Source organism: Sinocyclocheilus grahami, unplaced genomic scaffold (genome assembly GCF_001515645.1).
Source record: "Sinocyclocheilus grahami isolate Dianchi unplaced genomic scaffold, SAMN03320097.WGS_v1.1 scaffold222.1, whole genome shotgun sequence".
NCBI lineage: Eukaryota > Metazoa > Chordata > Actinopteri > Cypriniformes > Cyprinidae > Sinocyclocheilus > Sinocyclocheilus grahami.
In genome coordinates, this window is record NW_015505401.1 from 1,850,226 (window position 1) to 1,877,825 (window position 27,600).

General features: G+C 39.0%; 2 protein-coding genes across 3 annotated transcripts; one reads left to right on the plus strand and one right to left on the minus strand.

Annotated features, from left to right (window-relative positions):
* On the minus strand, positions 1-22,728 carry LOC107596648 (pleckstrin homology domain-containing family A member 8-like). The gene is made up of 13 exons (XM_016287426.1): positions 22,596-22,728; positions 22,068-22,184; positions 20,897-21,052; positions 20,119-20,249; positions 19,715-19,873; positions 19,591-19,631; positions 19,413-19,516; positions 19,034-19,322; positions 16,940-17,025; positions 14,794-14,852; positions 14,107-14,308; positions 13,931-13,992; positions 1-1,103 (listed from the first exon to the last, which is right to left on the minus strand). Exons 1-13 carry the CDS (start codon positions 22,633-22,635, stop codon positions 906-908), a joined length of 1,644 nt encoding a protein of 547 aa, XP_016142912.1. The 5' UTR covers positions 22,636-22,728; the 3' UTR covers positions 1-905.
* A 1,001-nt stretch (positions 22,729-23,729) lies between these two features.
* Positions 23,730-27,091, plus strand: LOC107596753 (peptidyl-prolyl cis-trans isomerase FKBP14-like). Of its 2 annotated transcripts, XM_016287551.1 has the most exons (5): positions 23,730-24,054; positions 25,408-25,559; positions 25,710-25,837; positions 26,202-26,282; positions 26,550-27,091. In XM_016287551.1, the coding sequence occupies exons 1-5, from the start codon at positions 23,858-23,860 to the stop codon at positions 26,625-26,627; spliced, it is 636 nt and encodes a 211-aa protein (XP_016143037.1). In that variant the 5' UTR covers positions 23,730-23,857; the 3' UTR covers positions 26,628-27,091. The 2 variants fall into 2 exon arrangements, with proteins under 2 accessions (XP_016143037.1, XP_016143038.1); XM_016287552.1 differs by lacking the exon at positions 26,202-26,282 and having other exon boundaries at positions 26,469-27,091.
* Positions 27,092-27,600: the final 509 nt, after the last annotated feature.

Here is a 27,600-nt window from a genome sequence, read left to right on the forward strand (position 1 = left end):
TATCATTCATATGATTTGAGAATAAGCATAGTGTGATTCTTACAATAAGAATCAACAGTTAGAATTATTATTGATATAAATAAGTCAATAAATAAAGTCACTGAGGAAATATCATGACATCTTTCCTTTTGTAGAGCCACAGCTACATGTTCTCAACAGTAGTAAATCTTTCCACAAAATCATGAAGAAACAACTCTGCTTTGATCCCTCTCACCAAGTTGATCCAACAAGTCTTAAATTGAGCCATTGTGAATGTGTTTAAACTAAGATTATGTCACTGCAAAAAATAGCCCACCACAGTCTCTGTATACTTAACTTAAGTACTTGGTTTTATGAACACACTTTTTTTGGTTTTATGAAAAGTCTCTGAATAACTTCTTAGTTTTGTGCTAGTCTAAAACGAACAGATGTGAGTATCTGAAAAAAAGTAATGCAATATTTCAAGTGAGGAGAAAAGCACATGTGCAGTTTTACTGTAAATAAGAATACTGCAAACAATATCTTCATCTTATCTGCCATTGTACTCTCATGCTTAAAAGTGTATGAAAAACATACGACCAATGTCAACAAAACACTTGATCACGCCACTGAAGGTTTCTAAAAATATACCTGTTCCCTGAAAACACTTGGAATCACACCCTGCCCCCCTCAGCTAGCATTATTTTGACGCGGCCGTTTAAATTTCACAGGGATGACTGTTACTGGAGTCTGCATATGCCACATTATCCAACACACTCTTACTGGTCAGGCTTTGCAAGCCCTGCCCTCACATAAACCTCCCTGTTTTCAACACTAACTTCGGGCTCGGTTACCACAGCGGGTTAAAGAGTAACAACTTCACCACTGAAACCGATGAGCTCCGTCAGAACCAAGCTCTGTTTGCTGTGCGGGTGTATTTGTGTTAGTCACACGATCTCATCTGATTCCAAGCCATACTCCTCATAGAGAGCATCCAGGATGGACAGCTGCTTCTCCATGGCTGGCAGGTAGAAGTCTAGGTCTTGATGCATGCCGGTCGTAAAGCCTTCCTTCAGCTCATCGCCTTCATGAGAAACCAGAGCAGTCATGAAGCCCTCATAGGATGGGGCAGCCCGTAGAGCCAGCTAAAATGAACATAAACACAGTCAGAAAGGCCTAAGGGGACTTGAATGCATGTTGTTGTGTTTTTACAAAGCTGTAAATTATTAAATTTTCAATGGAACACTAAAGGACATTTTTAAAGAATCTATGCACAGCCTGTGCCATAAAACGATCAATCACGACAACTCTCGGATTAGTTTAGCATTGTAATGGACATGCCAGTGTTAACGTATTTGGTCTTGGCTGAATAAATCTGCAACATTGCTGCCGAGCAAGTACAGAGACTTACCACTGCAAGTATATTCAATGACAAGCTGCTGTGAACATACAGCATCCATGAAATTATTTGTAGCAGATTTATATGGGTGGAGCTGGTGGAGGTGGAGGGTTTTTGATAGTGTGCTATAGGGGTGGGCGATATGGCCAAAACCATTATATGAGTAATTCTATTTCACGGTAATGATATATATATCACAATACAGTTATTTTTGCTTTAAATAAGGTCTTTATGATATAAATTTTTGATACAATAGAAATGTCAGAATTCTTGTCACCAGTGTCAGTATCACAAAAAACTAATACTAGCCTAAATATAAAAACAAACAAACAAAAACTCACTGAAAAAAGTAAACCGTCAGTGATTATACAAGAATAAGAAACATTACAATAGGACAAAAACTACAGAAGAACAAATAAATGTAGAAATGCTACATACACTGTATAAAGTAAACAAATGTATAAAAACACTGCATACTCTTAACTGTGTAAATAAATTATAAATGTCTTCTTGCTAAAATTACAAAAGTGATTTTAGTCGAGAGCAGTGAGAAATTTTCTCTTTTGTTGTTTGATTAACATGAATGACAGACAACCGGAATATTAGACTGCTGTCACTTTAAGAGCTGCCCGGATCCAATATACTGTTACACATGTTTTCTTTCTCAGCTGTTTGCTTTCACTTAAGATGAAATTACTGTTTATTAGGATACTTGCAAAGAAGGGCATTTTGATACATACAAGTGTGCAGAGGTGGGTAGTAATAACAAGTTACATTTACTGGAGTAAAGTTTTTGGGTAACTAATACTTTGAGTATATTTAACGGTATACTTTTACTTCGTTACTGTGGGCGACGCTCCTCTCATTACTTTATCTTAATACAATACAAGTTAAAAATGCCTCAATTTATTCCAAACGCGCCGTCTACTTTTCTCTGGGCAATGAGCGATGCCCATTCGAGAATGATTCATTCTTTTGAGTCAATTCTGTTCAAAGGCTTGACCCGCCCTCCTTAGTTACTGTTGCTATCCCCGGCAAACAATGCCGCTCTCACACTACACACCATGTTCTCAAGCAGTGAAAAATACAAATCACAGAGCAAAGAGGAAACTGACAACGTGCTGACAGACAAGACAGGTTACTTCCGATATGAAACAAGGTCTCAAGACTCTCAGCTTTCACATTTTTTAATTTTTAAAGAAATTCAAACAATAAATACCGTTTTGTGGCTCTTTAATGTGTAGTGACAGATCACTGTATTGCCTCAGTTCAAACACGTAAACCGATCATCTTTTCATATTTACGTAAATCATGACATGAGCATAAATAAACATCAGAAAGTATTTCATTTCAACCGTGTAACACATCATTTTTCAAGTTTAAGTCCACCGAAGTTGATCTACTCTCCTGTCTCATTTGTGGTTAAGGCTATAAGGGATACAGCTGTGGCTACTGGGCATGCTCATTTAACTTACATATTTTCCGAGCCAACAATATAACGTGAAACCTATGAAAATGGTTAAAAAAAAGCACATGGCGCCATAGTTTAATCACTTTACAGTGTCGCAATGATCGTCTTTTTGCAGTAAAGGACCTGTCATAGTTTGATGAATGGGAAGATGACATGAAGTGATGTGAGGTTAGCTGCACTGAAGACAGATGAGCACACAATGTGCATAAACAGCTCCCGATCGGGGCAAAGTTCATGGGATGTTGTCCACAATGATAAGAGCATACGTTTTAAAGGGGTCCTATTATGCTCTTTCACTTTTTCAACTTTAGTTAGTCTGCAATGTTGCTGTTTGAGCATAAAAAAGATCTGCAAAGTTACAAAGCTCAAAGTCCACTTCAAAAGGAGATATTTTATTTAACAGAAATCACTTCTCAAAAACTACAACGAATGACTCGTTTGGACTACAACACATATTTTCCGGGATTTGTGACATCACAAATACCGACGAATGGGACGAGACCTGGTTGAGCTGCACTAAAGAAGGCAATGAGTGTTATCACTATGTCGGAGACATGCTAGCTTTCCCAAGGCAGACGAACTTAGTGTTTACAATCATCCGGGTTTAAATCGCGCTCAACTTGATTTGATTTTGACGCAATATTTACACTAAAGCTCGCAGCAGGCGGCTACGGTAAGGGGCATGACCAGGCGCTGAGTGGTGCCAATCACAACACACACTGGCCCAGCTAACCAATCACAGCACATTTCATATTTCAGAAGGCGGGCCTTCATTTGATACAGGAACTATTCGAGCCGTTCATGCCAGACTGTGGAGAGAGGTGTTGTAATAATGTAAAATATGTGAAAAATAATGTGTTTTTCGAACAACCTAGTATGAGAGCCTGTTCTAGTACACCCCCAAAATAAAATCAAGACTTTGTAAAAGAGCATAATAGGACCTCTTTAACATATCATTTTATTAGACAGGCTACTGACTCGCAACTTTATATTTCTCTGCAATGAGGGGGTAAAATCGCTGTTTTTGAAGTAACTAAGCCTCATTGCTTGTAGAGAGAGGCGCGCAGACGCAGGTTCACACACGCAACTTTCATACCTCTCTATCTCTCACCAATTCAAATAAACTATATAATTAATTCAAATAAATGTGATCTTACCGCACTGCATCTGATTTAAAGCAGGCCGAATGCTAACGAGCCTTAACTGATGAAAATTACCATAATTTGCACGATGGAAGAATTATCGTCTTGTCGTATACAACCATTCAAAAACTCTGCATAATTTATGTGAGCACTGCACTGATGTTCATAAACTTTCATAACTGGTGTTTTTTCTTTTGCCTTGTGAACTGGCCGAGCCTTATTCTGTTACATGTATTTGTTTACTGACCGTTGCATGCAATCATGAAATACAGCATTTTTTAAAAATTGGCTATACACATTGTGGGGGGTGGGGGGGTGGGGAGGGAATACGGGTTCGGGCTCTAAATTTAACTGTGCCGTTTGGGTCGGCTCGGGCCGGGTCAGACAATCTCATGTACGGGTCGGATTCGGGTTTCAATTTAAAGCCCGTGCAGCCCTCTAGCTGCAAGCCATGCATACAGCGTCGGACATGACAGGTTTTCTGGTACTCCTAAGGAATTCCTTAGCTTATTGCGTTACTGTGGCAGCCAACAACAGCACAGCTTAACCCTCCTCACATTTATATTTAGTTATATTGAAAAGCTTTCTATTCACTCCATTTTTTTACCCCAATTTAACATGGATTTCTATGGAGACCGGCCGTAGATGTCGGGCAAGATGGTGGATAGCAGCGGCGGCACATAATATCCGCATTCTGATTGGTCAGATCGCCTGTCAATCAAGCTCTTTGCGAACAGTCAATTGGTTTACGAATCAGTTTGAATGATTCGTTCAGTTACCAGCCGCACGCGCTGAGTCGTCTGAAGCGGTTCTCACTCAGAGTTGTAACGTTAGGTTAATGACGTAATCCCGGTTTCTTTGATAACATGAAGTTAGGTAACTCACTATGGGAACGCCTCAGGAGTGACCGATTGCAGAAGCACCAATAACACCACATCTACCAACCATGGCAGACCAATCGCTGCAGCGATCAGGGAGTCCCGCCCTGTATATAAACCGCAGCTACCTGCCGTTTCGTCATTCTCCGCATATCTCTTCTCCATGCAGGACAGGCAAGGAGGCCAATGTTTGTGAGATACCTCACTTTATGTTATCAGAGAACCGGGGTTACGTCAGTAACCTAACGTTCTCTTTCTAACATTCGTTCGGTATCTCACTATGGAATATAGACAATGCCCGTATTGCCGAAATGCTAACGAAGCAGACTAAAGAATGAGTGGGTTATTATCTGAATCATAGCACTCGACGGAGGTGAAAACAGAATAATATGAGGAATTCGGCCTTTAATAAAACTGCATTATACAACCTGACTACTCACTCCCAGGACTGAGTGACCCAGAGAGGGTTCGGTCACATCCAGTCAATAAAAATGGGCAATTGTGTGCGGAGAAGACCAGCTGGCTGTCGCACAAATTTCTTGAATAGAAATGCCTCAAAACAGAGCCCAGGATGTAGCCATACCTCTAGTAGAGTGTGCTCTTAGTCCTATTGGGGGATCTATATTCACATTATTGTAACACGATAGCCTCCACCACCCAGTGAGAAAGGCAATGATGGGAGACAGATTTTCCTTTGTAAGAGTCAGCCCATGAGACAAATAGCTGATTGCTCTTACAAAGTGTGCGGGTTCTCTGAGCATACGTATACGGAGTACGAACCGGACATAAACTGTGTAACCTCTCCTGCTCTGGGGATGAAAAAGGTGGTGGATGAAAAGCTAGCAGATCCACTGATTGAATTGCACTAGCGTGATCAAACACTTTAGGAACAAACTTTTTGACCACCCGGAGCGAACATTATACATGAGGAGTAAACTGATAAAGCATGTAGTTCACTCACCCTTTTTGCTGTAGTGAGAGTAATAGAGCCATCTTAAAAGCGAGCAGCTTCAAGGCAATGTTATCAATGGGCTCGAAAGGGGCTTTTGAGAGTGCGTTCAAAACCATGGACAAATCCCAAGGCGGTACCAGCGGCTTTGATACTGGGTGTAGCCTACGTGCCCCTCTCGTAAACTGACAGACGAGAGGGTGTTGGCCAATAATACCCGAGTTAAGACCAACATGACATGCCGAGATAGCGGACAGATAAACCTTAACTGTAGAAAAGGCTCTGCCCTTATCCAGAAGGTCCTGTAGGAAGCACAGCACATCCAAAACTGAACACAAGAAAGGAACAATGTTTCTATCTGCGCACCATCCCTCAAACACAGGGGAGCAGATGGAATTTTTTTTAACTGGGGGGGACAAAGCTGTCAGCAGTAGGGATGTAACTCACGATTCGATTTGATTTACGATTTTGATTTCACGATTTAAATGTGACTAACAACCCTTTAAATGTGTCCTTTTATTATTGCTTGGACAAAATACTGTACATTTCTTTGTGAAATTGAAATAACACTATAATAATATACTAATAGCACTTGTAAATTATTGCTCTTTTGTTGGTTTTGATTGCTTCTATTGTCCTCATTTACATTTAGTCATTTAAAATGCAACTTACAAATGAGGACAATAGAAGCACTCAAAATCAACAAAAGAGCAATGATATGCAAGTGCTATAAGAAGTCTCAGTTAGCTTAACGCAGTGCACGTAGCAAGGTTTTTTTTTTTCATTTGTTAGTCACTTTGGATAAAAGTGTTTCCTAAATAACAAAAATGTAAATATAATGTAAATGTAAATAACAAAACTAAATTGAAATTTTAAAACAAGCCCCAAATCAAATAAATAAATAACACAAATAAAATAAATCTCTTTATAAAAAACAAACTAAGGCTTTGTCTGTGCTCTTTCCATTTAAAATTAGAGGCAACCACTACATTTTAATCATGATCCAAACAAAGATGCTGCATACATGCAACATGAGCAGTTTTTAATCTAAATGACATTGTATAATTTCGAAATTTGAAGCAAAAACAGATTGGTTTGACCTCGCCCCTATTTTGAAATCTCCACCTCACGTACGTACGCACGCAACCATGGCAACGACAATCGCGGAAACAAGTGAAGATGACACAAAAGCATATTCAAACAAAAGCCAACACGGATAAGTTGAGTTTCTCTCCACCGCTGGAAAGCTGCTCCGAAATTACCTACCTCTTGCCTGATCGTAAATCTTTTTGATGTTTTGTTTCTCTGATATTTTCTCCTTTTTTATCTGCCATCTCTATCTATAGTCGATCTGCTAATATACGTCCTCTGCACTCAAATTTAGCACCCTCTTCTCTCTATAAGTACAAGACACGTCCCCTTACTGCTGATTGGCTACAAGTGTTTTGGGACTCGGTCAGACACTGCGGTCAAAAGTGTTTTTCAAAAATTGCTTAGTGTACGTTTAAGGAGCAGCGGGCCGGGCCTTAGGCTAATGTACATAGCGGAAACCCTGATTAATCCTCTGTTTACCGATGTCACCTTTCGTAGAGACAGTGAGGGGGACGGATCGGGACACTATGAATCTGGGGGGGTCATGTCCCCCCCGTCCCTAGTGCCATCTGCGTGCCTGCTCAAACACCCTCCATTTGAGATTATATAAAGAACGTGTCGAGGCAGCCCTCGCATTCTGATGTGTCTCTATCACTTTCGGAAGTAACCCAGCTGCATTCAGATTTAGCCTCTCACGGGCCATGCCCAGAGAACTAGTTTCTGAGGGGAGGGGTGAAATAATTCCCCCCATGCTTGTGAGAGAATATCCCTGTGTGCTGGTAACGGCCATGGCTGGTCGTAGAGCAGTTGCGCAATCTCCGCAACCCACAGTCTCCCAGCCAGTATGGCGCGATCAGAATCATTACATGTTTGCATTCCCGAACTCTCCGTAGTGTAGGATATCAGACCGAATCAGACAATCTAAGATTTGGTCAAAACCGAGTTGAGGCACGAGGAGTCACAAAAATTCCACAGAGGCCCAAGACAACAGGAGGTCAAAAATCAGCCCCCAGCCTCTCTGAAGCAAGCCTAAACCTAAGCCCCTGTCACAGAACAGTTTTCAACATTAACACAAAAGAACACATTGACAAGTCCAAGGAGATTGTAAAATTTTGGGGCAAGTTATCAAGAATAATGGTCAAAAGAGATGACCGCATGACTATCACACGATAGTAACTACAGTCACAAGCTCGTTGGCTCGATCAGGCTCAACGGAGGGAACGTGCAAAGTAACACGTCTGGCCACTTGTGGGCTAGAGCATCCACACCCAATGGTGCATCGTCGCCGGCCAGAGAAAAGAACGGGGGACATTGCGCATCTTCGCGCGATGTGAAGGGATCGACGGCGGCCCGGACAAATTTCTGCCCCACCATAAGGATCACTTGGGGGTGGAGTATCCACTCCCTGTACAGAGGATTCCCTCTGGACAGTAAATCTGCTCCTCTGTTCATTATTCCTGGAACACGTGTCGCACGTAATGACAGGAGGGTCCTGCTGCTCCACATAATCAGTTCTTTCGCTAACAAGTAAAGCTTGTGAGAACGTACTCCTCCCTGCCGATTTATGTAGACTATCACCATCATATTGTCCGTCCTGACCAATACATGATGATTCTTGAGAAAAATGCACAAAATGTTTAGAGCTAGTAATACTGTCAGTAGTTCTAGAAAATTGATGTGCTTCTTTCTAAGTGCAGGAGACCAAACTCCTCTCACTGTTCTGCCCTCGAATGCCGCCCCGCCAGCCCGTGAGAGATGCATCTGTCGTCACCACTTTTCTCAATAAAATAGGACCCAGAGGGCATCCTGTCCTGAGAAAAGAGGGGGCTTTCCAATGAAGGAGAGCACTCATGCATTCTGGTGAGACGCTCACTCTGCGGCTGAGACAGCTCTTGGGGTGAATGCTCTGTGACGCTGTCCAGTTCTGAAAACCCCTCATTCTCAGCAGTCCCAGGGGAACCACTGACACATTTGAGGCCATCAGACCCAGTAGCCAAAGACACATTCTGAAAGACTGATCTCCCTCGTTGAAAAGGGAGAGGCAGCTGTGAAATGTCTTGATGCGTTCCTCTGATAGGAAAGCTCGAAACATCACTGAATTCAACCTGAGACCCAAGTAGACTGTGAAGGAGAAACCAACATTTCGACTGGTTTATCTTGAAAATGTATCTCTCCAGATGTGTCACTAGGGTGTACGTATCGCTCTCTGCTGGTCGCGGTGACGGCGTGCAGATCGTTCATATATGATGAAACTCTGACCCCTTTGTTCCTTAACGGCGTCAGAGTCACTTTCACACATTTGCTGAAAACCTTGGGAGCTAAAGCAAGGCCAAATAGGATTTTTGTATACTCGTATGCTGTGCCATTATAAGCGAACCTCAGATATTTCCCGTGAGCAGGAAAAATATCTATGTGAAAATATGCATCCTGGAGGTCCACTGAGGTGAACCAATCTCCCTGACGAATACTTTGACACAACATTCTGAGCGAAAGCATTTTGAATTTGTATTTTCTGAGGTGTTTGTTGAGGACCCGTAAATCCAAAATGGGATGGAGACCTCCCCCTCTTCTGGGAATCAAAAAATAACGGGAGTAGAAGCCTATGTGGCTTTCTTTCATTGGAATCACTCTCATCACTCCTTTTCTCATTAAAGAGGATATTTCTTCCTCTAAAACCTGAGCTGCTTCCCCTTGGGCCACTGAAATTACCACACCACTGAACACAGGAGGTTTTACAGCGAATTAAAGTCTGTATTCCCTGTCTATCGTGGTTAAAACCCAGGGATGAACTGCGCATGCACACCAGTTCGCCGCCTGAGCTGCGAGTGGGCCCTTCCCGTCTTCGCTCACTAGCGCTGTTGCAGCACACTTTATTGGCGAAGGAGGGGAATACCGCTCCAGTGAAGGAGTTATATTCGTCTTTATTTGTGATTGTTTTAATCTTTTGTGATATTTTTTATATCCCACTCGGCGCCCTCAAGCCCCTGGCCTGGATGCATCAGTGAAAACTTTATTTGTGATGAGATGCTTATGAACTTTTGTCCTTCCTCCCTCAGAACAAATCTCGTAGGTGGAGGGAGAGAAAATTCTTTGGGGGCGCCAGAGGAACATGGGCCATTTTCCCATGCACACTAGATTTTGAACTGTCTACACAAACCCATTTCACATTTAAATTCCTTCTCATTTTCCCAGAGGCAGGGAGAAAGGAATCGTTTTGAAGGGATGGGATAGAGAAACTGTCTGTGCGGTCTCCAAACCCTTCCTGATGCCAAACTGAAGTCTCAGGTCAACCGCCTCTTTTTGTTCTCCTGAGGGGTGGCCGACCGGTGTTTTGCTGCTGCGGCTGCGAAAGACCGTTTCGGTTTCACGAAACTGGGCTTTGACTGAGGGCCCGCATTTCCCGGCTGTTGTGGTGGAGCAGGACGGGAAGGTTGATTATCAGAATGCCCCCCGCTCCCTGAAGGTCTGGCTCGGGTGATAAGGCCAAACTGCCGGCTTTCTGGGGAGACAGACCTCGAATGCCTCTCCCTCTTTTTTCCGCAGGTCACATCGCTGACGCATCGCTCCACTTTCTCTTTGTCAGAGAGGCCTGACAAACCCAGCCATAGCAGTCTCTCTCCCACAACCGCTAAGCCCATACTCCGACCGCAACTTTGAACTGCTCCGCGGGACATGTGCAGGTTTAAATCTATGATGACACATATCTCCTCCCAGCCGACCTGCCGGTTGGGATGGCCAGTCGATCGACAGTCTAGCCACGGCCCTGCAACAGACCTCGAGTAGATCGGTGTTCATCTGTACAGGGGAGGGTGAACTCTCATCCTGTGCACTCGGCAGACGCGACTGATTCAGGGGAAGAACAGCATCTTCATCATCATCCTCCTCGACCTCGAGGACAGTCAACAATACTTCGTCATCGTCATCTTCCTCTCCCGCTAATGGATCTTCAAACAGCGGGGGAAGGACGGGTGACACCCTCTCCATCATCTCACCCCACGAGCTGACGGCCTGCGAACAATCCATCAGTTCCTCTCTGGGTTGAGCAGAGAGGCATGGGTCTGACTTTCCAGCTACTGTCACACGGAGTCTCCGCTCTCGGGTTTTAATAGAGAATGTCGCGCAGTGAGGACAGCCCTCGGGGTTGGACAGAGCTGCCTGAGCGTGTTTAGCACTCAGACAGGAGATGCAGAGGCCGTGCGAATCCTTCACAGAAATCCACATTCCACAAGCACACGGAATGGGGAGGATGACCTTTTCCTCCGGGGCTCTCCGGTTCTTTCGCAGAGGCCATGGAGCCACAACGTGACAACTAGTACGGAGCTGTGCTGCGATAGAGAGCTCTCCTTTTACTTCTTTTTGGTGCATGGTGAGCACCCCAAAAACTCAGGAAATAAATTTAAAACTTAGAGCAGGAAACTCACCTTGACGTGTTAGTTATCTCACTCAAGTGAAGTCACTCAAGAAACGTTAGGAATGTTTTGCGTTTGGGACGTTACCTTGCGGCTGCATCTGTAAACTGTTAAGCAAATAATTCCCGAAGTCTGCTGAGAACAGCTTCCGAAAAATGTTCCACGGGGGAAGAGAGCGAGAATGACGAAACAGCAGGTAGCTGCGGTTTATATACAGGGAGGCGGGACTCCCTGATCACTGCAGCGATTGGTCTGCCATGGTTGGCAGACGTGATGTTATTGGTGCTTCCACGATCGGTCATGCCTAAGGCGTTCCCATAGTGAGATAACGAACGAATGTTAGAAAGAGAACAGAAAGTTTAAGAACATCAAGAGCGTTGAAGACGTGGCTTTGGATCTACAGTCAATTGAGAGCAAATCTGCAAAGGCTATTTTGTTTGCTAGATATGATTCCACAGGTATAGATAGGCTACGTTCGATTACAGTACAAGATACCACTATGACATTACCAGTTTGTTCTACATGTACCTTATACATTAAATACAATGTATAATTTATATATTAAATAAGCTGTCACAAAGTTTGAAATGAACACCCGCCAAACCCACGTTAGCTCTGTGCAGCGGCGCGTGACCTGTTCCAGGAGGAATGCCTTTGCCTAGACACAATTAATACTGATATTTTCACTGCTTGCAGAAATATACATTTGTTTAAATTTTTCAGAACAGACAGAAGAAGATCTGTAAATGTGCATTTGTTTCGTTATGTTCAGATATTCGGTAGTGGTCACGTGAGGAGTTTTAACTCTTCTCCGTGTCAGAGGTTATATATATATAGGCTAATACATAATTAATATGCTCTAACATGTTGCTTCCTGTCTACTCCATACTGCCTTATCACAATAAAGTGATAAGGCAGTATGAAAAAAAAAGTGTTTATAAATATGGAGGCACACACATAACAAAAAAAAAAAAACAAAAAGAAAAAAAATATATATTGTAGCCTCAAACTGATTAGTGGTGGGTTCCTCGATAGCACTTTTTTAGTTAGAAGGAAGTATGGTAAAACTGTATAAAGTTTCTCCCAAAAAAAAAAAGGAGATAAATTTTGGTGTTTGACAGAAACATAAACAGAACATGAAGTGACACTAGAGCCCTATTCGAACAGGATTAGTATTGCCTGATGATGTTATGATGTATATGGAGGCACACACATAAAAAACAAAAAGAAAAAATATATATATTGTAGCCTCAAACTGATTAGTGGTGGGTTCCTCGATAGAACTTTTTTAGTTAGACTGAAGTATGGTAAAACTGTATAAAGTTTCTCCCAAAAAAAAAAAAAGAGATCAATTTTGGTGTTTGACAGAAACATAAACAGAACATGAAGTGACACTAGAGCCCTATTTGAACAGGATTAGTATTACCTGATGACCTCTAGTCATTTGTAATAATTGCGGAGGTTGTCTGTAATCTTAATCCTGTGCAAATCGGCCATGCTTGTAATTTGTAAAGTAAAAATTCCCCCACAAATGACCTACCATATTTCGCTGAACACCGAGGTCCTGTGATAATATTAGTCCCGTGCGATTAGGCATCTCTGTGATTTGGCGGGGTCGTATATCATTTTTTCAAGGTTTTTGTTTCCTGTGCACCTTTTTATCAATCTTTCACGAAGAATGGAGGCTGTGTTGGGAGTATTTTGATAGTATTTTCAGTGCTGGGTCATATACAGGGGCGGTTCTAGGATTTCATCCACAGGCGGGCTGAGCCCTCAAACAGACCATTAGATACAAACAAATTACCTAAATTGTATTAAGCAAATATACACAAATATCCATTAAAGCTACAGTTACTTAGTTAAGAGCAGCGATTGATTCTCTCTTTTTCTTTTATTGTTTAAGAAATGCACGGGTCTATTAATGCACATATGATATTTTCTTAACTATTTACGTTCACTTAAGGCGTAACCATCTGTTTTTACGTTGATAGTAGTCAAGACAGCCATTCTGACATAATTTGATATTTGCATGCTGTCTCAGAGATGGCTTCTTTGTGTGCCCGCTTCAGGTGTGCACGCACACAGATGATCCATGACAGCGTGCAAGTACCGCATTGAGATCTCTTTCGTGCCGTCTTGTTCTTGAATAGCTTAAAATCACTTAAATGTTTAAACAGACAAGCCTTAAAACACATGTGAATGATAAACATAGAGGAAGCAGCACTGGCCCGATTGTTCAGATAGTTTTAGAGGGCTGAGACGACAGATATGGGGGCTGAAACCCACCTAAAAAGGGTCTATAACCGCTCCTGTCACTATACACCTACACACAATTTGCAGAAAGAGAAAGCTGAAAACCATCAGAAGAGCAAAAACAAAGAAAATAATTAGATGGATGACGTTTACAGCAGCATGCGGTAAGGAACATTCATATCCGGGAGACAAGTCAGTAAATTTGAGTAAAATCACAGTCTTTGCTTATCCCGTGTGAATGCGCCACACGAAATTCAGATGTGGTGGGGTAATTTCTAAATGACATGAGGTCCCCAGATAATACTAATCCCATGCGAATAGGGCGTCAGACATATGTTCCTTTAAAATGGAAAAACAGCACTCTTAGCACAACACTTACTGCAAAGACACCTCGAACAACCCATCCATGATATTGCCGTAGTGTCTTTCCATATGCATTATCTGAAAGAAGAAAAAGGGGACATTACAAAGCACTGACTGAAGGACAGTTGTTTGAACCAGGTGTTATTTTCTTTTTGCAACACAAACTGTTTTAGATTTGATCATCCGACTTACTAAGAGCTCCTTGGACATCCTTTATCCCTGTATTGATTTCAGAAAGGAATTCTTTGAGGAACTTGAGTCCACGTTTAAGCCACAGCAGCGCTTCTGTGGCCGAGTTCCGCACCTGTGTCACCTCCGTCTCCACCTCATGCTGCACAATGCTCTGCAGGGTGGGGAAACTCTCAGGATCAGACACCACCTTCTGCTGGATTTTCTGATGGAGAAAATAAGGAGGATGAACTCTCAGACCAAGCTATTATGCCCTCTAGTGGTTATGGTAGCATCCAGAAAAAGTACAGAGAAATTACAGTACCCTGTTAAATAGTTCAACTGATAAACTCTTGGGAAAAAGTTCTGACCTCCTAAGCAATAATTCATATATCACAATATGCAAGGAAACCCACTACAAACCAGTCTCAAAGTCGTCACAGGCATTACTTTGAATGGTCGAGCTTAACTAAATATTTGCTGTACTATTACAGCAATTACTCATTACTGCTCATTATTACAGACGATTAAATTCTGTACTGGATGCACTGAATTTCAATTGTCAGATGCACCAATGCATTTTTCACCCCAATACTAATGACATGCAAGTCATCCTAAAGTTAACCCATAATCTGTAAACCCACAGCTCATGTCATCTAAAATAAGTATGCATTATTATAGATGTATTTCATTGTTTGCCTTTACGCTTACCTTAATGTTTCCCACAAAATCTATTTTAACTGGCGCAAAGACAGTTGGTCCAAGCTTGTCTGAGGGGAGAAAGTCTTTGTAAGTACTTTGTTGGTTAAGCTGTTAGTTTCTTCCTAAACATGTAATACTGTGCAAAAGTTTGAGGTCAGTAATTTTTTTTTGAAGGAAATGAATACATTTATTCGGCAAAGAAGAATTAATTGATCAAACGTGGCAGTAAAGACTTTTACAGCAAATGATAATTGTTACCAAAAAAAAATAAATTATATTCCAAATTATGTTCTTTTAAACTTTTTATCAATCCAAAAAAACAATGTATCATGATTTACACTAAATTACATTGCACAACTGTTTTCGATATTGATAATAATATTAATTAAAAAAAATACTGTTTACTGTGCACCAAAATCAGCATATTAGAATCATCTCAGAAGGAGACTGGAGGAATTACTGCTGAAAACGCAGTTTCGCCATCACAGGAATAAATTACATTTTAAAATGCATCATGGAAAACTGCTCATTATTATTGTAAATACATTTCACAATTTCACTTTTTTTTTTAACTGTATTTTGGATTAAAGAGGGAGCATAAAAAAAAGATCTTACCAACCCCAAACTTTTGAATGGTAGTGTACACATATATTGGTGAGGGTCACAGTAACTGTGAGACAATGACACACATGAAATTCAATATGAAGATCTAGAAACATTTGTGGGAAACAACAATTTGTGCCAGTTCATCTGCAGTCCAATGATCTACAGTGGGGCAAAAAAGTATTTAGTCAGCCACCAATTGTAGCAAAGACAGTTGGTCCAAGCTTGTCTGAGGGGAGAAAGTTGTTTTAAGTACTTTGTTGGTTAAGCTGTTAGTTTCTTCCTAAACATGTAATACTGTTCAAAAGTTTGATGTCAGTAATTTTTTTTTGAAGGAAATGAATACATTTATTCGGCAAAGAAGAATTAATTGATCAAACGTGGCAGTAAAGACTTTTACAGCAAATGATAATTGTTACCCAAAAAAAATAAATTATATTCCAAATTATGTTCTTTTAAACTTTTTATCAATCCAAAAAAAACAATGTATCATGATTTACACTAAATTATTACATTGCACAACTGTTTTCGATATTGATAATAATATTAATTTAAAAAATACTGTTTACTGTGCACCAAAATCAGCATATTAGAATAATCTCAGAAGGAGACTGGAGGAATTACTGCTGAAAATGCAGTTTCGCCATCACAGGAATAAATTACATTTTAAAATGCATCATGGAAAACTGCTCATTATTATTGTAAATCCATTTCACAATTTCACTTTTTTTTTAAACTGTATTTTGGATTAAAGAGGGAGCATAAAAAAAGATCTTACCAACCCCAAACTTTTGAATGCTAGTGTACACATATATTGGTGAGGGTCACAGTAACTGTGAGACAATGACACACATGAAATTCAATATGAAGATCTAGAAACATTTGTGGGAAACAACAATTTGTGCCAGTTCATCTGCAGTCCAATGATCTATCTGCACAAAGATCTACTGTATTCCTGATGTGCAAGTGTATTGAGTCACCACAACCCAGAGAGAAACACCATTAATCTTTACTCAATCCCAATCACCTTCAGAAGCATCATGCCCATTCAAACCATAGAAAAAAGTGAGGCTTAAAAACTGTACCAGTAGCAAACCGGTGCATGTTATTACCCTGATACAGTGTGTTCTTAAGAAGAAAGTGATGAAAAGTGAGGAAAATCTTTTGTATAAAGGTTTTATAATTGATTGCCGACACATATTTTCTTGTTTTTGACCCTGGTACTTGGCCAAATATACTCACCGAACTGTCCCAGTAAAAAGACATAGCAGAGCATGCAAGACCATGCCTGAGGCAGAATGAGGTATTAACTGTGCAGACTAACATGAGATGCAAATAAATAAACAAAACAACAACAAAAAAATCAAGAGCACATGGTGAACTGACACATGCACAGAGTAACAAAAATCAATGTCCCCAGTGGCATTTTACAACATTTAATAAGCACAATACTAATGAAAGCAGAGAATGAGGCAACCTGGAATGACGGGAAAAGAAAGAAAGCAACGAAGGGGTGGAAAAGGGAGAAAGAGTGAAAGATAGAGTATCCTACCTAAAACTGGTACTATAGCATAGCAAGAATCCAAAAAGGCTTGTGTGGGAATACCACTGTCGTCCTCCAGTATTATATCACTAAATCTACAAGAAAAAACCACAGACATTCAGACAAGGACAATACATTAGTACATACGTCAACAAAACATTTATTTGATGAAATAAAACACCAATACAAAAGCAGGCATAGCCAAAGCAGAAGAAAACCAGTTTGGAACATGCAGTCCTTAATTAAGAACAGGACACATTAAATACAGGTTTTATAAATGAGATTTTACAACCTTCACACAGTGATATAATACTGAAAAGGTTTTCATATCTGAATACCGACACGTTGCTTTGATAACATTTCACATTACTGACAATTCAATTTTATTTGGTTTCAGCCCAATGAAGGCTGTTGGAACAGATTAGTGTTGTAGATACGTGATAACCTCATTATTACATAAAAGAGATGAAAGAATTATGAATAGCAAAAGAATCTACAAACCCTCATCACAGGCTGGGCCTCATTTTGAGCGACCAAAAGAAAACATACCATGATAAACATTTAATCATGATTCACTTTTGTCTTTACATGATGAAATCACTATGTTGAAACTGCATGACATTTATTTCTTTGTTTTGGAACTTTCCACAAGCAAGGTACAAATACGAGTCTATCCAGCAAAGGAGGGTGCTTGACTATAGGGATAGTTCAGCCAATAATGAAAATGACCCCATGATTTTCTCACCCTCAAGCCATCCTAGGTGTATATGACTTTCTTCTTTCAGAGTTAAATAAAAAATGTCCTGGCTCTTCCAAGGTTTATAATGGCAGTGAATGGGGGTTGAGATTCTGTGTTCTTTTTTTTGTGAACAGGTGTATGACAGTTAGCGGAAGCTAGAGATTACGCTTTATAGACTTTTAAATATGGATATTTTTCTTACACAGATGCAACGCTTGGCTTCAGAAGACATTTATTAACCCCCAGAGCCATGTGGAGCATTTTTTATGATGGATGGATACACTTTTATGGGCTTCAAAATGAGCCAGAATATTTTTTTAATACAACCCTGATTGTATTTGTCTGAAAAAAGAAAGTCATATAACACCTAGGATGGATTAATAGTTATTTAATCATTTTTATAATATCATAGACAATATATATCAAAAGAAATAAGATTATTTATGCGTCTTCCTGTAGAGACGGTGCAATTGGAAACATGGTTTCATGCATAATGTGGAACACAGCAAACCATAAACATTATGTTTGGACATTTCAATTTGACTTTTTAAATAGATTTTAACTACAATTAATCAAATATCAGTTCAATAAATCGTCAAAATTATATAACATTAATGTATTTTGAGGAGGTCAAGACCTCTGAGGTGGAACAGTTCGAAAATATCTCTATTTTACGGTGGGTCCAGATATGTGATATATTTAAAACAGTTTTTTACGCATATGTGATGTTAGAGAATAGTTTTTCTAAAAGTTCTAGTTTGGTTTTATAACATTTGTGCGTCTAATGCTTAATTTTTTTTTTTAAAAATTAAAGTAATCAGACAACAAAGGGTACCCTATTTGTGGAAAGTGCCTTTTACATCACGATCCAACCAGGTGAGACGCAACAAGTAAACAGTATAAAGGTCTGTCTTTTGTGACATAAGTACAATAATTTATCTAGAATGTAATATATAGATAACTTCAATTAAAGCGCATTTCTGTCAACGGGTTTTTCATTTGTTTTGATGAACTTTTAGGTGAGTGCAAATTCTTTCAACAGACTTTACCTTTGAATATACCTTTAACAGAACAGACTGGATTGACCGCTTGTCACTTTATCGCGCTGCACCTGGTTACTCAGGACACAATGTTACTCAATGGAGATTTATAGTCCCACAATCTAGATTTTTTTCTGAAATGCTGACTTTGCATATAGCACATTTCTGTAAACAAAACTCTAAGAGTAGTGTTAGCTTATAACTTGACATTAGCATGACCGTAGCTAATTTTCAAACCAAAAACAAGATTCTGAATAGTGTAAATGTGTGCAGTACATTCATCTTGTTCCCTCAGAGGATCACAGCAATGGAGGCGCCTCATACCTGTGGCTCATGGTACTGAAGAATGTGTCCACCTTATCTTCCTCTTCCTGTTTATTCTCAGACTGAGGCTCATTCACTACCAGGTCAGCCTGGATTTCTTCAGTGACCTTTTCTTCTTTGTTTTGTGTGGGGCTCAGTGAGACTTCCTCTTGTTTTTCTTGGGGAAGGTCGGCTTCTTCTGTCGGTATGTCCTTCTCCTCTCCTACAGCTTCTTCAGGGTCCCGTGTGCTTGATGAAGAGCCATTACGAGGCTCCGTGGGCTCCCTCTGGCCCTCCATTAAACCACTTCCTAAACAGAACAAGACAGGAAATGATAGTTGAGGTCTGCCAAATGCTGCATGCGTAATCATTTCTGAATCTGACTTAATGTTTGTCATACTTGTAGGAGATGTAGGCATGTTTTTTTGAGGAGATGGAGGTGGTTTGTTTTCTGGTCCACTCTCATGTGCTGATGTTCCTGAGATGTTTATTAAGTCCTTTTGTCTGCATAACACACATTTTAAACATTGTAGAGAAAATCTAAACCACAAGAGTACATTAATATGAACTGAACTCACTTTTCTCCTGGGTGCTGATTTCTTGGATCAGTAGGTTTGATCTATGGGAAAAAAGAAACATTCTATTTTAGGTTCTGACAAACTAAATTAATTTACAACCATTCAGTGATTAGATTTAATATACCTTGTGAGGTTTGATGGTAGCCACAGGAGGAGAGCCTGGAGGGGTCCGACTCAGAAGGTCTGGATTGAAGGTCCGGCTAGCAATCTGCATACACTCCTCCAGGGTCTTCAAGAAGGTGGTGCAAGTGGACTTCACTAGATTTCCAGTCTCATTCCCTACCTGAAACCCACACATAGCACAACAAAACTTAAGATTTAGAGTAGGTTGATCAGTCTTACTGTTTTAGAATTGATTTTTGCTCCTCATTTTTGTGATAAAGACAACTACGAAAAATCAGAATGATAATACAATTCATTAGTGCAAGTCTGAGCTATTAAACACTCTGTATTGATGTTTGAACAGCTTATATATTGTTTAATTAAGCGTAGTGAAGCTTGACTCAAGACAAGCACTCCCTTACTTACCTCCCCCGAATCGGCTGCCATCTCCGCTTGAGAACTTTCTTGTATTTTGTTCACTTGCTGAAGGAGAAGGTCACGGTAAAGCCTTAGCTCAGACATTTTTGTTTTCAGAGCGTCTGTGTTTTCCTGGAGCTCTGAGAAGATAAAAGAGACTATTGATGACATTATTTTCTTCATAGACTTGAATTGACAGCTCTTTGAAAAATTGCCAAATGAACAAACGTCATGATCTGAATGGGTTATGTAATCTCATTGGTTAAAGCCCCCATGAAATCATACGTTTCCTGTATTTGACATATTGTCTATTAAAACATCATTAAAACATATCATTTAAAAGTTTGGGCTCAGTTATTTTACACTTTTTAAAATTAAACTCAGTAAATTAATACTTTCATTCAGCAAGGATGCAATAAATGTGACAAAAAAGACACTTTCTATTTCAAATAAATGCTGTTCTTTTGAACTTTCTATTCAACAAAGAATGTTTTCAACCCTTTTAACACTGATAATAATATGAAATGTTTCTTGAGCACCAAAAGAGCATATCATGTGACACTGAAGACTGAAGTAATGGCTGCTGAAATTTCAGATTTGTAGTTTTTACTGCATTTTTGATTAATTAAATAAATGCAGCCTTAGTGACCATAACATACTTCTTTCAAAAACATTAGAACTGACTGCAAACTATCAACCTAAACGGTAGTTTATAATACATTATCAACACAAGTCAGATGATCTACATAGAATATCTTGTCTATTACGGCAGAAATACAACACTCACCCTTCTCTCTCTTAGTTCGGTTGTCTGTGAGGCAGGCTTTTGCAGTCCCCAACGCCACAAGCCATTTCTGCCTCTCTGCTGCATTAATTGCCCTGAGATAAAAGTATTGTTCTCCTGGAATGATCAGATCAACCCTTGTGAAATCCGATGGGTGAACTACAATGGAGAGAGAGAACAAAGAAGATGGATAAGTAAAGCATGAGATCAGTCACTATAGTTGTAATACAGTACTTGGGTGTTTCCTCAACTCTGGACACTTTTGGCCCTGTTAAAAAAAAATAAAGTCTCTTCACACTCTCACTTGTTTATTTTACTAGTCTATTACTGTGTTCAATGGTGAACACACAATTCTGCTCCTTTTCCCCGTTTTATTAAGTAAAGCAATAACGATTTTAATCAGTGTCATTTTCACCACATCTCCAATGAGGCATTATGTTTGATAGGATTGTATGGTGGAAACGATGGCAGTGGAAATGTACATTTTGAACATTTTTCAAATAAATTGCTTTCATAAGGCTAAATTCTTATCTAGCATTTTATGTATCCAACATATAGTCTCGAAATCTATTAGGGAGAACATTGTTGTTGTAGAGGCAATAATTATATATCATTTTCAAACAATATTGTAAAAAGGTTGTTACAAAGATGCAATGATTCATACTTTCACGATGCATTTTTATAATTAAGATTAATAGCCTTGGTCTAGGACAAAAACAAAATGATAAAATCAAATAAGACATTCGAAAAGTAGCAAAACAAATAAGATCTGAAGGCATAACAAAAAAAAAAAACAAATCAAAAAAGTTCCCAAGACAGCTTTAATTAGGGTTGCAAAAAGGTGGAACATTTTCAGTACATTTCGGAAAGACTCCAGAAATTTCTGGAAACTTTCCAGGATTTTTTTGGAATATTCCAGGGATTTTTGTAAAGTTTCCGGAAATGTCCCACGCCTTTGCAACCCTAGCTTTAATGCAAACTTCACAAAAAAAACAGCTGAACGTTAGCTTTAATGAAAATCAGCCCCCGGGACATAAAAGTTCCCAAAGAGGAAGAAACATCCACTTGCCTAGACATGTGTTAAGATATCCTGAAGCATAAAAAAAAGAATAACTGCTTGTGATGTAATGGTTATTAGGTCTCCTGCTCAGGTTAGGCATAAACTTTTCCTTACCCTGTATTTCACACACAGATACTTTGATGCTGCCCTTGCATCCTTTCCATGCATCTTCTTGAGAGTCATAGTAGGAAAGAGTGCCTCCCTCAAGAACAAACCAACGAGGCTGCCAACCTTTCAAGAGAAACAACAAAGCAATTATGACATTTTTCCACTGTAACTGACACATGTAACAATGAATATGTTGACGTTTGAGATGCATGATCATAATACGGTTTGACTTGTTCTTCCAGTCAACTGCAGGCTTTTAACTGGTCATAGTTAGAAGTGCATAAAACAGAATCACACATAATCTTAAACCCAAAACAAACTTTTCTGAAAAGACTTTTGGCAGATGAGACTTATGTGGTTGAGTTGGTCCCAGCTTTGGAAAAAAAGAATATCGGCACAAAGAGCTAAAGAGGATGAAGCTTAACTTCATTTATACCCTAACGCTAACGCTACTTGAGCTAGCAAACAGGCTAACTGCTTTTCAGACTTCCCTGATTTCCGTCATATAGCTTTTAACTATTGCTGTATACATACCGCTAATATAGTTTGTCCATTTATAGAGAACTCCCTCCATGATAGGCCTTCTCTTGACAATTCATTACTTAGTCGTGGCAAGACTGAGCCCAACACAGCCTCTTTGAGAAACTCGAGATAATTCTGAACTACGACAACTATATACGAAAGACGCAAAGTGACTGCTGGGAATTGAGATTACGCAAACGACTGTCGTAAAAGCTTGGAGAATACCGGTCCATGTGATCATAGAAGGCTCGGCCCACGTACGTGACGCCTGTGGGATTTTCGTTTAGCGAACCTCTCATTGGATACGGTGTGAGTAGATGGGCGTGGTTGTGCTGAGACTATGTGTGCAATGTCCAATGAAAATTAGATACTGGTCGCTAAGGCGTGTCCTCAATAAAAGCTGACCAATAATAATTAAATGTTGTATTTTAGGGCGGCAACGTTTACGCTGGGAATCTGGGCGTGTGAGCTGAGATCCGAGAGTCGGTTCTTTCGAACAATTCCTTTCAAAAGAACTTAGCGAGTCTTTTACGCTATCCCGTTATGATATCTCAACTTGGCATACTACATTCTCTAAACTAAACGGCCGTTTATTATTACGCTTTGTTGTAATTGTGATGTGTTCCAGTAATTTGAAAAGTGTCATATAATTTGTATTTTTATAAACAAAATGCATTATCTCTTATCTAAAAAAAAAGATTTTCTAAGTTTAACAATTTAATAAGTTTCATATATTTTAATATGAAATACAGTCCAGTACATTTAACACTTCTGTCGTTTATAACGTTTATATTTTAAATATATATTTCTTTAATCTGTTATTGCAATTGTGATATTTCCCAGCTTGTTGAAGTCATAATAAAGCTCATAAAACAAAATGTAGCCTAATTTGTATTTTGAGATAAAAAGTCAAATTAATTATCTTTCATTCATGTATTTCAATGTTTCATGCAATCAGTCATAAACATGTCAAGTACGATCAATTTGTAACATGTCTGCTGTTTACTATTGAGAACACCGAACAGTCACAGTGAACTGCTCGTTTTTCAAGTTAGTGAACAGTTTCAACCGATTCATTGAAAAGAGTCGACTCTAAAGAACGACTCGTTCACGGCTCGGACATCCCTGGTTTGGGAAAGACCCCTGTAGAAATTTCGCTTGCCACGTAGTCGCGGCGGCACAACTTGTAGTTTGGGAAGTTTTATCAGAACTTTGTTGTGCATGAAACATTAGTTAAACAGTGAGAGAGTGTTAAACTGTTCTTTATATTTAAGATGATTCCAGAGTTGTGGACATGCATTTTTTCTGCATTATTCTTTTACGTGCATGGAGCAAAACTTCCGGAACCAGAGGTGAAAATAGAAGTTCTATACAAACCTTTCCTTTGTCATCGTAAATCCAAATACGGAGATATTCTTCTGGTTCACTACGAAGGCTTTCTGGAGAGTAATGGCACAATGTTTCATTCCAGGTGACATCTAATGGACCATCTAATGCATGTTCATACACTGCAAATATAGGCTACACAAGAATCAGTCTACTTCATTAACCAAACCTTCCCCTTTTGCAATGAGAATGCATTGGTTAACTGTCAGAATGTGTTTATTGTTGCTGAATACACTTTTTTTTTTAAGCTTACTCTTACCAAAAAGTAGTATACTTCAAGTTTATTTTATTAAGTATACTTAAGTTCAAGTATATTTTTTAAGTATACTTTATGTAGTAAGTATACAAATATCAGTGTACTAGTAGTATACTTGTAAGTGTACTATTTCAATACTCCTTGGGACTAAATTGGCCCACTTTCTAGTATATAAAAGTATACTTTAAGTATAACAGTAGTAAACTTTGAGTACACAACTAATTTACATAAAATTTTTTAGCTTGTACTGCAACTATACTAAAGGTGAACTTATAGGTATACTGATAGTTTACTAATTTAATACTTGTAGTAGCATTTTTAGTACACTTTGAAGTATAGTCTCAGTAAACTACTAGTTTAGTAGTTTTATACCGCAAGTGTACTCGTAAGTTTTCTTTACGTGAGCTTTGCATCATACTTTAAGTATACTACTATGTCCCTATTTAGGTATTAATTTGTATATATTGTTACATGAATATCTGAACATACAAAACATCAAAAGAACAGGGTATCTGCTTGTAAACAAAAACATTTGATTCTAGCTTCATGCATTCTTTTTTTTTAAACACCTGAATGTGGTTAAGTTTCATAAATAAAAAAATAAAGAAATAAACAAAATTTTGAACAAAAAGCTGAAAAAAAGACTATGAATTGGATTCAGAATGATAATCAAAACATAGATAAAGTTGATCAACACCCAAAAGCTTGACAGTCATTATTACCTCTTCAGTACAGTCAAGTATACTTAAATGTCATTTTAAGTATATTTCTGAGAAGTACATAAAGCCCATTTCTGAGAAGTACATAAAAGTACACTAAAAGTATACTTTCCTATTTTTTAGTTTAAAAGAAGTATACTAATAGCACACTTGAATAAACTTATTTTTCGTAAGGGTAAACAGTTATGTTTTGCAACATTGTACTGCTGGTTTCTGTCTGGTCCAGAATGATCATTAGTTGGTCAGCAACCTTGATCCAAAAACCAGCTTGACCACGTTAGCTGTTAGTTGGTGTGTTGCTGACCCAAGATGGTTGAGTTTGAACCAGCGAATGACCAGCTTAGACCAGATAGGAACCACCAGCCATGTTCCATAGCACAGCTACCAACTCAAGCTTGGTTTTCCAACAGAGTGTGCATGTCTCTAGCCTTTAATACTAATGCATATGTCTTGTAATTGGCAGCCGCCATCATGGAGACAAAAACCCTGTTTGGTTAACGTTGGGGATCCGTGAGGTGATCAAGGGTTGGGACATGGGTCTTCAAGGCATGTGTGCAGGGGAGAAGAGGAAACTGACCGTCCCTCCAGCTCTTGCATATGGCAAAGAGGGCAAAGGTGTGCCAGCAAGATGCTTATGCATAAAACATTTGAGGAACTCTGGTGTTCTCCACCTTCTGCTATTGAATTTGAAGTCTGTCTAACATACCCCTATACGAATTATAACTCGGATTAGCTATATTGACAATGGCTATGCTATGTTCACAGGTAAAATCCCTCCGGAGAGCACTCTGATCTTTGACATTGAGATCATCGAGATCCGAAATGGGCCTAGATCACATGAGTCCTTTCAGGAAATGGACCTCAATGATGACTGGAAACTTTCCAAAGCAGAGGTTTGTCGAAACAGTTGCTTGTTTACAACTGTGCATCAGAAAGCAGCTGTCCATCAAGCATGAGATTTATGATACGCTCTTAAAATAAAGGTTCCTAAAGGGGGTTTTGTATACAGTGCAGTAGAATAACCATTTTTGGTTCCCCAAAAAACCTTTCATGGAATAGTTCTTAAAAGAAGCATTTTTTTTTTCTTTTTCTAAAGAATATTTTAATAATCTAAAGAACCTTTTTTTCACCGTAAAACAGAACTTTTTGTACAATTGAAAGGTTACATGAATGTTAAATGTTCTTAACGAAACCATCAATGCCAATAATACATTTCAGGGAGTTATTTGTGTTATTCTAAACGCCTTTCTGTTTTAGGTCAAAGAATACCTGCGTAAAGAGTTTGAACGGCATGGATATGCTGCCAATGACACCCATCATGAAGTGATGGTTGAGGACATCTTCCAAAACTTTTTCTAAAGAATATTTTAATAATCTAAAGAACCTTTTTTTTTCACCGTAAAACAGAACTTTTTGTACAATTGAAAGGTTACATGAATGTTAAATGTTCTTAACGAAACCATCAATGCCAATAATACATTTCAGGGAGTTATTTGTGTTATTCTAAACGCCTTTCTGTTTTAGGTCAAAGAATACCTGCGTAAAGAGTTTGAACGGCATGGATATGCTGCCAATGACACCCATCATGAAGTGATGGTTGAGGACATCTTCCAAAAAGAAGATGAAGATAATGATGGATTTATATCTGCTCGGGAGTTCACCTACAAACATGATGAACTATAAATACTTCACACTCCTGCATAACAGCATCAATGTTTACCTTCAGAGAGATTCCAGTATTTTTCTCTTTGAGATTTACAGCTTGTCTGTATCATTTCATGTCATGTTTCAGTAGTTCTAAACAGGTTTTCTGTTATCTAAATATCATGTCTGTATTTTTATTTTTTTTTTAGAGTAAATACACTCAGGTGGTGGTATGATTGAGCTTTTATAGTATTTGAAGACTGTAATTCTTCTTCAATTGTAAAGTGTTAAATTCTGCTCAAAGAGAATGTTTGTCCCCAAAGTGCCTGTTGGCTGAAACATTGAATATTTCATCAGAGCTGATTTTTTTATAGTATGTGTGTGTCACTTTTTCAGATGAATTTTGCAATAATGTTTACAATATTTAGAACATGATTCGGTCAATTTGTCTGGAGTAGCCTTTAAGTATTTTCTTGTGATGTGAATAAAGTATATCAGTTTTGTGCTGCTCATCACTATTGACGTTGTAGTTTTATACACCATCACTAGAGAGAGCTCTTCTCTTAGCCTGTTCCATGACACAAAATAACTGATTGTCTCAAATGTCTTGCATACAGTACTCTTAGAAAATGTAATGTTTAATAATATGCAAAACTATTGAAAACGATGAGACGCTCAGTTAAAATGTAGTCAAGTGGCATTTTGTTGGCAGATGGCACAGTCATCATCACACACCTACATAATGCAGATGACTAGTGTGTGGTGTGCATAATTTTCCTACAACAACATATACTCAGTCACGCTTAACGGCATTCCATTCATACTATGGCATTACACAGTTGTTGTAAAATTTAAGCAAGTTTACAGTTCCATTTTAGTTTGCTCCGGTGAATCTGCCCAGTCTCAAATCATTTTGGATAAAACCTCGAAACCAATAACATTCAGTAGGTAATGTAAATCCAACCAAGCTGTCCCCCAAACAGAACTGAAAAGGTAATCACACCTGCCCACT

What these genes read in the sequence shown, in the direction of transcription:
- LOC107596753 (XM_016287551.1), top strand. Translation starts at nt 23,858, where the DNA reads ATGATTCCAGAGTTGTGGACATGCATTTTTTCTGCATTATTCTTTTAC. An exon ending in GGCACAATGTTTCATTCCAG is followed by an intron (nt 24,055 to 25,407) that starts GTGACATCTAAT and finishes TGTAATTGGCAG; the next exon opens with CCGCCATCATGGAGACAAAA. An exon ending in ATATGGCAAAGAGGGCAAAG is followed by an intron (nt 25,560 to 25,709) that starts GTGTGCCAGCAA and finishes CTATGTTCACAG; the next exon opens with GTAAAATCCCTCCGGAGAGC.
- LOC107596648 (XM_016287426.1), bottom strand. Translation starts at nt 22,635, where the DNA reads ATGGAGGGAGTTCTCTATAAATGGACAAACTATATTAGCG. An exon ending in ATCTGTGTGTGAAATACAGG is followed by an intron (nt 21,053 to 22,067) that starts GTAAGGAAAAGT and finishes TCTCCATTGTAG; the next exon opens with TTCACCCATCGGATTTCACA. An exon ending in CATGCCTACATCTCCTACAA is followed by an intron (nt 19,323 to 19,412) that starts GTATGACAAACA and finishes TGTTCTGTTTAG; the next exon opens with GAAGTGGTTTAATGGAGGGC.